The 13,081-nt window shown below is 39.4% G+C and overlaps 1 protein-coding gene across 1 annotated transcript; it reads left to right on the top strand.

Annotated features, from left to right (window-relative positions):
- Positions 1-10,095: 10,095 nt before the first annotated feature.
- Positions 10,096-12,403, top strand: LOC131009655 (protein FAR1-RELATED SEQUENCE 5-like). The gene is made up of 5 exons (XM_057937067.1): positions 10,096-10,574; positions 10,738-10,842; positions 11,214-11,448; positions 11,533-12,078; positions 12,179-12,403. The coding sequence occupies exons 1-5, from the start codon at positions 10,096-10,098 to the stop codon at positions 12,401-12,403; spliced, it is 1,590 nt and encodes a 529-aa protein (XP_057793050.1).
- Positions 12,404-13,081: the final 678 nt, after the last annotated feature.

Raw genomic sequence — 13,081 nt, 5'->3', positions numbered from 1 at the left:
AATTAATAAATATATTTTTATTTTTTTTTAGAAATAAGATAAGATAAAAATGCAAAAATATGGTGATGCTACATAGGAGTATTCCATTTTTTAATTATATATGTGATGATATTAATATTATTATCATCCCAAACCCATATATATATATATATATATATATGTGTGTGTGTGTTAGTGTGTGTGTGTGTGTAATACCAATTAATTTCTTGAATTTATTTAAATTTATAAAATATGTATATGGTGAAACGAGAAATAATACGGTAAACTAGAAAGCAATAAACGACACCGGATTTACGTGGTTCGGTCGAGAAGACCTACGTCCACGGGGGTTTTCCACTATAATCGAGAGAGAGTTGTACATTTTACAAGTTGTGAGCTAAAATAATGACTATCCCCCCTTAATCTATGCCTCAAGGCCCTATTTATAAGCATGAACATAAACTTAAGGCCATTGGGCCCATTAGACCCCTAAAGCCCATTAGCCCAATGAATCAAGCCCAAGCCCCATTATTCTAATCTACATCTTGAAATTGAACCATCAGAGCTGGAAAGCGGGGCCGAGCGGGGCTGAGCTGAGCCAAGCCGAGAGTCAGGGCAATCCTGTATCAAATATTAGAAATAACCACAATAACAAATATAACTAGAAATATTCCCGTTATGTTTAGCACAGCGTTGGTGCATATTTCAGTCCTCATCAGCTACTCCCCCCCTGGTCTGGTTGAATCGGTATTCTTCGTGTTCAGCCAGCGAAGTCTTGTTAAAGCCAGCGCTGTGCTGTTTTCCTTAATCCCTGCAAATCATGAAGACATAAGAGTTTTAATATTGTAAAAAATCAAAGATAAGCATTTTCCCCTTGACTTTGGAACTGTAGTTCCAAGTTAGATTTCCTTCTTGTTTGTTGAATGTTGACAAAGATAAATAATTTCCATTTCTTTGGGCGCATAAGAAGACCAGCGCTGAGAATACCCCATATTGAATATTTGGCATAGATAAACAATATAAATGCTTTGTGTTGGATGAATCAGAAGACCATTGCAAGAATACCCGAATGACATAGGAAGACCCATGTTGAAGTTGAGAAATACGATACTCTGATCATGTGAGAAATCCCATCATAAATATTTGTCGAGTCTGAACAATATACCCTGTTGTTGAGCGCGTAAGAAATCCAGCGCGTGAGAGGACCAATAGATAATCCACGTGTAAGAAAACCAGCGGCAAAGGATTGACATCCCGGCAGGGGATTGAAATCCCGGCAGAGCATTGAAATCCTGGCAGGGGACTGAAATCCCGGCAGAGCATTGAAATCCCGACAGAGGATTGAAATCCCGACAGAGGATTGAAATCCCGGCAGAGCATTGAAATCATGGCAGAGCATTGAAATCCCGACAGAGGATTGAAATCCCGGCAGAGCATTGAAATCCCGGCAGAGGATTGAAATCCCGACAGAGGATTGAAATCCCGGCAGAGCATTGAAATCCAGACAGAGGATTGAAATCCCGGAAGAGCATTGAAATCCCGGCAGATGATTGAAATCCCGGCAGAGCATTGAAATCATGGCAGAGCATTGAAATCCCGACAGAGGATTGAAATCCCGGCAGAGCATTGAAATCCCGGCAGAGGATTGAAATCCCAGCAGAAATTTGAAATCCCGGCAGATGATTGAAATCCCGGCAGAGCATTGAAATCCCGGCAGAGGATTGAAATCCTGGCAGAGCATTGAAATCATGGCAGAGCATTGAAATCCCGACAGAGGATTGAAATCCCGGCAGAGCATTGAAATCCCGGCTGAGGATTGAAATCCCGGCAGAGCATTGAAATCATGGCAGAGCATTGAAATCCCGGCAGAGCATTGAAATCCCGGCAGAGGATTGAAATCCCGACAGAGCATTGAAATCCCGGCAGAGCATTGAAATCCCGGCTAAGGATTGAAATCCCGGCAGAGCATTGAAATCATGGCAGAGCATTGAAATCCCGACAGAGGATTGAAATCCCGGCAGAGGATTGAAATCCCGACAGAGGATTGAAATCCCGGCAGAGGATTGAAATCCCGACAGAGCATTGGGATCACGGACGGTGGCAGAGCATAGGAATCACGGACGGCGGCAGAGCATTGGGATCACGGACGGTGGCAGAGCATTGGAGTCACGGACGGTGGCAGAGCATTGAGGTCACGGACGGTGGCAGAGCATAGGAATCACGGACGGCGGCAGAGCATTGGGATCACGGACGGTGGCAGAGCATTGGGGTCACGGACAGTGGCAGAGCATTGGGGTCACGGACGGTGGCAGAGCATAAGAATCACGGACGGCGGCAGAGCATTGGGATCACGGACGGTGGCAGAGCATTGGGGTCACGGACGGTGGCAGAGCATTCCTCTGCTGCTTCCCTCCTTTGTATGCATTCCTTTGCTGCTTCCCATCCAAGCTTGAATACTCTGCGCGGAGCATGGAAGACCCGGGGGGTGCAACCAACTTTCGCGGCTTACGATTAAACAGTAACCCTCTGCGCGGAGCATGGAGGACCCGAGGGGTGCAACCAACTTTCGCGGCTTACGATTAAAAGAACACCCTGCACGGAGCATGGAGGGCCCGGATGGCACAACCAACTTTCGTGGCTTACGGTTAAGAGAACACCCTGCACGGAGCATGGAGGGCCCGGATGGCGCAACCAACTTTCGTGGCTTACGGCTAGGAGAACACCCTGCACGGAGCATGGAGGGCCCGGATGGCGCAACCAACTTTCGTGGCTTACGGCTAGGAGAACACCCTGCACGGAGCATGGAGGGCCCGGATGGCGCAACCAACTTTCGTAGCTTACGGTTAGGAGAACACCCTGCACGGAGCATGGAGGGCCCGGATGGCGCAACCAACTTTCGTGGCTTACGGTTAGGAGAACACCCTGCACGGAGCATGGAGGGCCCGGATGGCACAACCAACTTTCGTGGCTTACGGTTAAGAGAACACCCTGCACGGAGCATGGAGGGCCCGGATGGCACAACCAACTTTCGTGGCTTACAGTTAAGAGAACACCCTGCACGGAGCATGGAGGGCCCGGATGGCGCAACCAACTTTCGTGGCTTACGGTTAAATAGTGACCTCTGATCTGCCCTTGATATTTGTTTTTCCCTTGACTTGCTAAGCAGCAATTTTGAATTTGTTTCTCCCTTGTCTTGCTAAGCAGCAATTTTGAATTTGTAAATTGTGGATTATGGGTATACACCCTACTCCCTCTCTGGTGACGTGTGCAATGCTCTGCATGAACATGTCAGGTGTGTGTGTTTTTGTGCTCATGCTTGTGATGATTGTGAGAAAGTTAGCATAACTACAATTCTCAAGTAACATAATTCAAGTTGCATTTCAAGCCCTAGCACATATGCAGAAGGTGTGCAACTTCGTTTATTAATAATATCATATTTCAAGTCTAAGCACATATGCAGAAGTTGTACAGCTTCCAAGATGATGTTGTGATTACATAAATCCCATCAAAGACCATATAAGTCATGGTTTTGCCCAAGTAAAGAAATAGAATATTTCCCAAATCCCTATCATGCTTAGATAATTAGCAAAAGCACTACAACAATAAATGAGTTCCTGAGACTGTTCTTAAATACATCTTATATGGAGTAGGGGTGGAAAATCGGGTTGCGGGTATCGGGTATACCCTCACCCGTCCCGATACCCGCGCGGGTATCGGGTACCCGATACCCGCAAAATTCGGGTGGAGGGTCGGGTGCGGGTATCGTATCCTCAAAAATTGCGGGTAGAGGGTACCCTCGGGTATACCCGCGGATACCCGCATTACCCGCAGATTTAACATTATAAAATTAAAATTAATAATTTTATTTAGGATTTTAGGAATTAAACCCCCAAAACTCTCCTAGCCCTAAGTTTTAGTCTATTTCGTTCCTGCTGGGCCTGGCCGCTGCCTCCTGCTGACCTGAAATTGGCTCTCGACTCTCTCCCTTCTCGACTTCGCCGCCGGCGCCGCTGCCCCGCGCCGGCCCGTCGCCGCCGCTGAGAGTACGCTGCTGTGCTGACTGCTGCGCGGCTGCGCCTGAGAGTACGCTGCATCGCGCCCGCCCGTCTCCGTTGCCTCGCGCTCGCACGTCGCCACCCCCTCGACGCTTTCTTCCTTCGCGCGGTCGCCACCACCGCCCACCGGCGCTGCCCGCCTCTTCCCGTCTCCGGCAGAACGCAGAACTAAGGTAATTTCTCAGTTTACTTGAATTATTTAAGATGCAGGAATGAGTGAAGAATTATTTTAATTAAGAAATGGCAATGAGAGAAATGGCTTATTTATTGCTTATTCATGAGGAAATCCTTTATTTTTTCTGAATTTAAATTTACCAGGTAATGTGAAAGAAGCCATTTCAGTTGGTTTGAGTTCTGTCATCTTCATACAAAGGACAATTCTCCTTGTAATAGTTTGTAGAAGTGGACGAAATTTACTAATTTGAGATATAGAATTACTTCACTTTGCCTGGTCTTTCACTATGTGCAGAATGTCGTTATGCATGGATATTGAAATGAGGAAAATAAAAAAGATGAAAGCATCAGTTCTTTGGTTAATTAAGCGCCTGCAGTGTAATTGCTATCAAGTCTCCCTCTTGTAAACAAATAATGAAGTGGTTTGTGACATCATTACACACTAATTCATCCCATGTATCATCTCTGTTCTCTCTCTTGTATCTTCTCGATGCTCCCTGTTAGAGTGCTTGTCTGCTTCTAGCCTTCTACAATCTAGATTAAATTATAATCTTCAATTCTCTGTTGAAGATTTGCTTCACTGTTATAACCTTCAATTTTTTTTGTGAAATGCGGGACGAAATACCCTCTCGCGGGACAAAATACCCTCCAGCGGGACCAAAAACCCGCAAAATTACAATTAAAAAAAAAATCGCGGGACTGTGAGGGTACCCTCATACCCGCAGCGGGTATCCGCTGCGGGTATTCGGGTACCCGCATCGGGGAAGAGGGTCGGGTGAGGGTGCCATTTTCGGCGGTTTTCGTCCCGCGGGTACCCGCATTTTGCGGGTAGGGTACCCGCGGGTACCCGATTTTCCACCCCTGAGATAGAATGAATTGGAAACATATGTTCCCACGAAGATTCCCAAAATATCGGGCGAGAAGTGAAGGACCAAAATAAATAATTCTCGTATTTCTGAGTCAATTTCATGGGAAAAAATAAAGGCACGAACTCAGCAAATTACAACCAACCCCAAGAATTACTTGATACTTGAACAATCCTGCAATGTTCCCTACTTCTTTGAGCTCTAATAGAGTGAATAAAAGCATAATAATCAAACCATAAACCCGAAAATCCATCCCACCATTAATACATATAAAATCCCTTGAATTTGAGCAATTAAGCAACACACAAAATTCCCCAGAGATCATAAGTATTCCTCATAAATATCAACGATTAACATCATAAACTGAAAACAATGTTCTGGAGCCCCTTCTTCAAATCAAGAAAAACATGTAATAATCGTTTTAGTCTCACAAGCATTTGAGAGAACCTATATGCCCGCATACAACACTTTCCAAGACTAGTTCATCTTTTCCCTAATTAGCTCATAGAGGGACTGAATTCGGAGAGAGATAAATAACTTAGCTTCGCTTGGATCTGAATTGGAGATGGTGAAGGAAAACGGCGAGCTTCGATTGTTGTTGGGGCAGCGATCGTTGGGCTGCGACTGGATTTTCGATCGGACCCTCTTGAAGGCCGGAAGCTAGAGATGAGTGCAGCGACGGCGGCGGCAGGGTGCAACATGCTGCTTGAGAAATGGAGACCCTGCAACCAACGGTGGAGCTGAGATCGGCGATGGAGTTTTCTGAGATTTAGATCCAGAGGGAGTGATGAATCGAGCTTCTGATTTTGTGTAGAAATTCCCCTTCTCTTTTCTTTTCCTTTCTCTTGGAGATGAATAGGACCGAAAGCCATATGGTTGCTTGAAAATCTGATGAATCAAAGAACATAAACCCATATCCCGATCTAAAAACTGGAATCGCAAAATCGGGCATCCCTGTGCCGGGATCTGGAAACCAGAACATCAGCCTCCATTGTCGCCGGATCTTAGGAAAGAAATCAGCCGGCCAAATAATTTTTCCCATCTTTTTTTTTCTTTGAAATTGAAACGATGAACAGTAATTTGACTTCGATGAACAGTAACTGGCGATGAACAATAACTCTCCCAATTTTTTATGTAAGCTCGTCGGAACTCACGACGCAGCTCCGATCCTTTCCCACAGACGGCGTTTTCCACTATAATCGAGAGAGAGTTGTACATTTTACAAGTTGTGAGCTAAAATAATGACTATCCCCCCTTAATCTATGCCTCAAGGCCCTATTTATAAGCATGAACATAAACTTAAGGCCATTGGGCCCATTAGACCCCTAAAGCCCATTAGCCCAATGAATCAAGCCCAAGCCCCATTATTCTAATCTACATCTTGAAATTGAACCATCAGAGCTGGAAAGCGGGGCCGAGCGGGGCCGAGCTGAGCCAAGCCGAGAGTCAGGGCAATCCTGTATCAAATATTAGAAATAACCACAATAACAAATATAACTAGAAATATTCTCCTTATGTTTAGCACAGCGCTGGTGCATATTTCAGTCCTCATCAGTATATAAATAAATAAAATATAAATCACTAATTGGTTAATAATCTCGACAAAATTTACACGAATAATCATCTCGTTAGTTACTCCAAAATATCTCTATCCTTAAGAAGTACTTCTGGATTGAATGCAATATGCAATATACTCCCTCCGTCCCATGAAGCAAGATCAAGTTCTTTTCGGCACGAGAATTAAGAAATTTGTATTTTGTGTGTTAAGTGTGGTATGTGAAAAAGTGAAAAAGTGAAAAAGGTGAATAAAGAGTAAATTTTTTGCTACTTTTACAAACTGGTCTTGCTTTGTGGGACAGACCAAAAAGAAAACTTGATCTTGCTTCATGGGACAGAGGGAGTATATTGTAATTTTTTTTCTTTTCATTATATCAATTTTTATTATTGTAATTTTTTTATTTTTTTCAATATACATTTCAAATATATTAAGTTAAAACTATTTTTTAATTATATTTATAAATATGATAATTGAGTTGATATCAATTTTATATAAATATAAAAGTACAAAGTTTCCCGTGCATTGCACGGTGTGCAAATGCTAGTATTACTTTAAACCTCAAATTATTTTTACACTATCAATTATATCCTTAATTATAGATTATTTTTTACAAACCTTGAATTATTAATTTTGTATCAATTGCACCACTCGTCTATTTTTTTTTGCTCTGAAAATTTGACGTGGCTCGCCGGATGCTATGATTATTCAAAATCAATCATTTTTTAACATGCTTTATACTCCATAAAACAACATCATTATATGCTTTATTAATTGAAAATTTAAAGAGTGAAAAATGGACGAAGGGTACAATTAATACAAAATCGATAGTTTAAGTCTTAAAAAATATTTTTCAATAGTTCAAGATATAATTGATTGTGTGAACATAATTTGAGGTTTAAAGAAATATTTACCGTTATATCTAATCCTTATATATATATATATATAGGGATGGGCTACCGTGAGATAACATCTTAAAATAAGAAATAAGAGCAATTTTTAATGTATGAATTTTATGTAGAACACGTTTGAATTCGTTGTATAAAGGTATGAATTGTGAAAAATAAATTTTTGCTACCTTTGGGATTCGAACTCAGGACTATAAATCCATCCAACATGATTACGAATCAACCGTAGATCTTGATGATCTAAGGGCTGAAAATGATTCTTATTTTATATCTTCAGAAATGCTCTTATTTTAGCCATTCTATATATAGATATATATAGGGTGCGGTTATAGTGAGAACCACACTTATCGTGAGAACATAAGAACCATTAAAATCAATGCATCTACTATATAAATTAATGCATTCGCTATTAAATTTAATGCATTCGAAAATAATAAATTTTTTGCTCCCTTCAGGATTCGAACCCAGGATCTGCATTCATCCACCAAGATGATGCATCCACCGTAGATCTTGATGATCGAACGGTTTAAAATGGTTCTCTGTTCTAATTTTATTTAGTGGTTCTTATTTGAACCTCTCCCTATATATATATATAGGAAGAGGTTCTAATAAAAACCTATGTTAAAATGAGAACTAGGAACCTAATCTTGACCTTTTAAATATTAGATCTAATGGTTAGGATTTAGTCAACAAAAGAAACTGTGCACTTAAAAAATATGCAATCTATATATATATATATATATATATATATATATATATATATTCTCTAGTAGTCATAGACTACTATAAATTAGATATAGGATTGAAGAATATATGGATAAAAATGATTAAAATAAGGACATAAGAAAAATAAAAATAGAGAATATAGAAAATCGTATAATCATCCATGACAATTTCTAAAATCCGGAAAATATTTTCTTCTATTTATTTGCTCAAATATATATATAGGGTTCAATTCAATAGAAACAGTCCCCTATATAGAGAAAGGAGACAGATTCTAGTTCGTTAGATGAGATTCGATCAAGGAACCAGATTAAAAGTTATTATAATTAATTTAATCATTTGTTGGCTTAATTTAATGTATAATTCGTTCAAAAGGTTAACAAGGTAAAAACACTATGAACAAAATTTGGAAAGATTTGCAATCCCTAAAATTACTCATTCTCTCTCCTTCGTCTCTCTCTCTCTCTCTCTCTCTCTCTCTATATCTCACATTCCCTTCCTCCTCTCCATCGTCTCTATCTTCTTCTCCCTCTGTAAAACCTTATATCCCCAATTCTACCGCCCCGGCCCCTTCCTCCTCTCCGGCGAATGTTGTCTCGCAGGACCAACCTCATCGTCAATGACGCATGTTCAAGGGCAGGTTCGTTATTCTTATTCTGATGAACTACTCTGCTCAGCCCCTAGGCTCACTGTCACCGCCGCCCTCCCGTCTTCCACCGCCTCCATCTCCTTCGCTCTCTCATCAGAACGGGCAGCAGCCTCTGGCGCCTTCTCGATTATCACCATCAATGACCCCATCTCCCTCGGCGAACGGTGAGAATTGCCGTCGTCCCCTTCTTCTTCGATCCAGACAGTCAACTAGTCATGTTCTACATTCAACTGGTTCATGTTCAATAAACATCCATCAATGATAACATATGTTCTACAAATCAACGCACGATATTTCGTCTCCTTTCTCTGTCTAACTTTGTGTTTCTATAGAACTTTTCCCTATATATATATATATATATATATATATATATATAGGCAAGAGTTCAATTGTGAAGTACAAATAATTTGAGAAGTGAGAATTAATCATAGCCTTTGAAATATTAAGATCCAACGGTTTCAAGGCATTCAATCCATCTGTCGTTTATATTTAGTTTAAGGGTACTATAGACTTTTGAATATTCACAATACAATTTACGTAGCTAATTTGATGGGATATAATTTTTGTATTTTTGGAAGTTATGGATTAAGAGTATATCTTTTAATCACTTTATGTAAAACCTAGGTATTAACATGTTTCAATACCGTCGCCGCAACAGATTTGTTAATCACACTTTGCTTTCAAGAGATTTCTCAGTATCATGTTAGAATCCAATTGTAATACTGGAGATTCAATGGATAGTCAAGGTATGTTTAGAGAAGATCAACATGATATATAACATTCCTATTTTGTTTGATGTTGTAGTTTAATTTGTTGTGTTGTTGAAGGAACACGGATATTATCGATCCATCACTTATGTTTTTTTTTAGTTGTTTTTTGCATGTCTCAGAATCGTGAATGACAATAATTTTATGTGCATTTTTCATTTATCATTCATAACTTTGTCGAACTTTTTTCCTATTTTGTTGATTTTTTTCGCTTCTGTAATGAACCTTACTCGAAATTTTCAAAATATTCAACGATTACGAATTCTGAACATCACTTCCCTCCATGCAACGAGTCCATCAAACCACATGTTGGAAAAACGTTCGATACCTTAGATGAAGGCGTTGCGTTTTACAAGAATTATGCAAAGGCATGTGGTTTTGAAGTGCGATTGGGCACTACATCTTGCCGCGCTAATTGTATGGCCAAAGTGAAGCTCCAAATTACAACCGGTGGACGTTACTATATACGGTTCTTTATGGAAGGTCACACCCATTTGATGGTTCCTGGTCCCACTCGTCATTTGATGCCTAGCAATAGGGAAGTTGGGAAAATTCCTCAGATGCTCATTGTGTCTGGTATAAAGGCGAATATTGGTCTGATGCGTACTTTTCGAATGTACAGAGAAATAGTCGGCAGTTATGAAGAGGTGGGATGTACTAGCAATGACTTCAAGAATTACGTTCGAGACTTGAAAGTAAACTTAAAGGACTCGGATGCACACATGTTGTTGGAAGCATTTTTCAACAAACAGGAGTTGGGATTAGGTTTCAGATATTTTCATGATATTGATGAACAACAAAAAATGCGACGTTTGATTTGGATCGATGAACTCGCAGTTAAGAACTATAAGTTATTTGGTGAAGCTCTTTCATTTGATGCTACTTACTGCACAAATAGGTAAATAGATCATATTAGACAGTTGATTATAATCTTAATTTTATTTTCATTTTTTATATTTATGTGTGTTTAGAAGGTTATATTGTTAGTTAGATCACAAGTTTTTATGGCTACGCACCGAATCTATTCGTACTTATTAAGCTCAGCTATCATTTGTTTATAGGTACAAACTTATATTCACTGCATTCACTGGGATAGACAACTACGGTAAATGCATCTCATTTGGCGCGGTTCTGATATCCCGTGAAGATATGGACTCCTACTCATGGTATCTAGAAAAATTTCTAGAGATTATGGGACATGCACCTCGTGTGTTAATAACAGATCAAGACCCGAGACTGAAGAAAGCAGTTGCGGCAACATGGAAAAGAGACACGTCACAGGTATTGTAATAGTAAGATTTTTGAGGTCTCATATGTAATGAACTTTCTTCATGTTTTGTTGAACTCCATACTCATTGTAATAATAAGTGCGTGATATTCAATGGTACATGTCCCCGAAACAATAAGATTGAACTTTATTCATGTTTTGTTGAACTCCATACTCATCGTTTGATTAAATAATCAAATGTTATTCTTTATTAAAACATTAACCATGCACGTGTACTGTATATTTACGTCGATATTATCAATGTTTCAGGTTTTGCATGTGGCACACAAACATTAAGGTTACGGAGAAACTGCCTTTGAGACTGAGGGACGATTCTAATTTCAGATCCAAGTATGACAAAATAGTTTGGTCTGATCATGATGACCCTGAGGTATTCGAAGAAAACTGGAAAGATATGATAGAGGAATACGATCTTGCTTCTAATAGATGGCTTTCTGACATGTATGAGGATCGCATGTACTGGATTCCGGCATATTTCATAGACGTAAATATGAGCGGTTTGTTTCGAACCACCTCGTTATCTGAGAGTGAAAACAGCTCTTCAAACGATTCCTGAACAAAAATTCAGACCTTGTGTTGCTATATACTAACTATTGCTAGTGTCGTCGATGCTCAACGTCACAATTATCATAAGTTGACTTTGGCGGATAAGACTCGTTCCCCTAGGATTCATACCAAGCTCAAGCTTGAGGAACATGCTGCAGCTGTCTACACGAATTCAGTGTTCAAAGAGGTTCAAGAGGAGATTCAAGCCTCATTGATTGGATGCGAGTTTCGCAAGATATATATGGATGGCGATGACAAAATATACGAGGTTGAGGATAACCTAGACGGGGAATTCATTGTTCGTCACATACATGATGAAGACTACCTGGTGTGCAATTGTAAATTGTTCATCCGTAAAGGTACGATTTGCAAGCATATCTTTCTTGTTTTGAAAAATATGAAGTTTGATAAGATTCCTCAAAAGTATATTGTCAAGCGTTGGTGCAAGTATAGCGTAATTTACCCGGGTGAAGATCAGTTTGTACAGCCAAACATGAGCTCTGAATTTCCACCATCTGGTGATTTTCGATTTCTGAAGGTTGTTGGCGAAATTATTGGATTTTTACAGGTATGACCAATAGTTGGCCAAACAATTTTACTCTGATCTAATGGAACTTAAACAAAAATTTGCCCAACTTGGTTGTAGCAACAATTCATTGAATTCGAAGGAGAGGAGATTTAGTCAGTTTTATGGTTCAGCGCCGATTGAAAGTCCAACAGTTTTACCACCTGATGTGGCAAAGACAAAGGGCAGCGGGGCTGGTGGTCGAAGGAAGTCTGATAAAGAAAAGGCATTTCTTCTTGCAGATAGACCTTTAAGACTTTGCAGGAAATGTAACACCAAAGGGCATCACGATTCAAGGAATTGTCCAACTAAGGATGCATGTTCTTAGTGAAGGTGTTCCTTCTGTGTTCTTACTCTTTGTTTTTATGTTTAATCCAGAACGTGTTCATGCTTTTTGGAAAAATTTGTAACGATTCATAAATCGTTTAGTCTCTATGTTTTTTGTCGACCTTTATTTAGATTATTAATATATGTCAAATGGACGACCAAATAAAAAGTTATTAGTTCATAGTTTTTTTCTGGACCTTTATTTGGATTATTTATATATTTCAGATGGAACTTTTTAAAATGATTTGATGTTATAGTTTAATTTGGTATGTTGTTCAAAGAAGACGAATATTATTTAAGTATCGCTCATAATTTAATGAACTCACATTATATATCTTATGAACTTATTTAAATGATTTGATGTTATAGTTTAATTTTGATGTTGTATTAGAATTTTTTGTTTTCACCGCTGGAAGCAACATGAATATATTTGTTCATATTCAGTACAACCTTAATTTTAATTATAGCCAAATTAATAATTAATTAAAAGCATAACTAGTATTTTTAATGACCATGAGTTTTTTGAACACTAAAAAATCCAAAGATCCGCTAAATAAGTATTAGTTTTTAATACAAGTTAAATTTTATACCGCATCATTTGTGGTATATAGTTTCCAACGTTAAAAAAGAGATAGTTACAATCAGTTATAACTAATAGAATAATAATTTTACAGAAAAT

The sequence above is a fragment of the Salvia miltiorrhiza genome, chromosome 2 (genome assembly GCF_028751815.1).
Source record: "Salvia miltiorrhiza cultivar Shanhuang (shh) chromosome 2, IMPLAD_Smil_shh, whole genome shotgun sequence".
Classification (NCBI taxonomy): Eukaryota; Viridiplantae; Streptophyta; class Magnoliopsida; order Lamiales; family Lamiaceae; genus Salvia; species Salvia miltiorrhiza.
The sequence above is the reverse complement of the archived record's forward strand: the minus strand, read 5'-3'. Positions and strand labels throughout refer to the sequence as shown.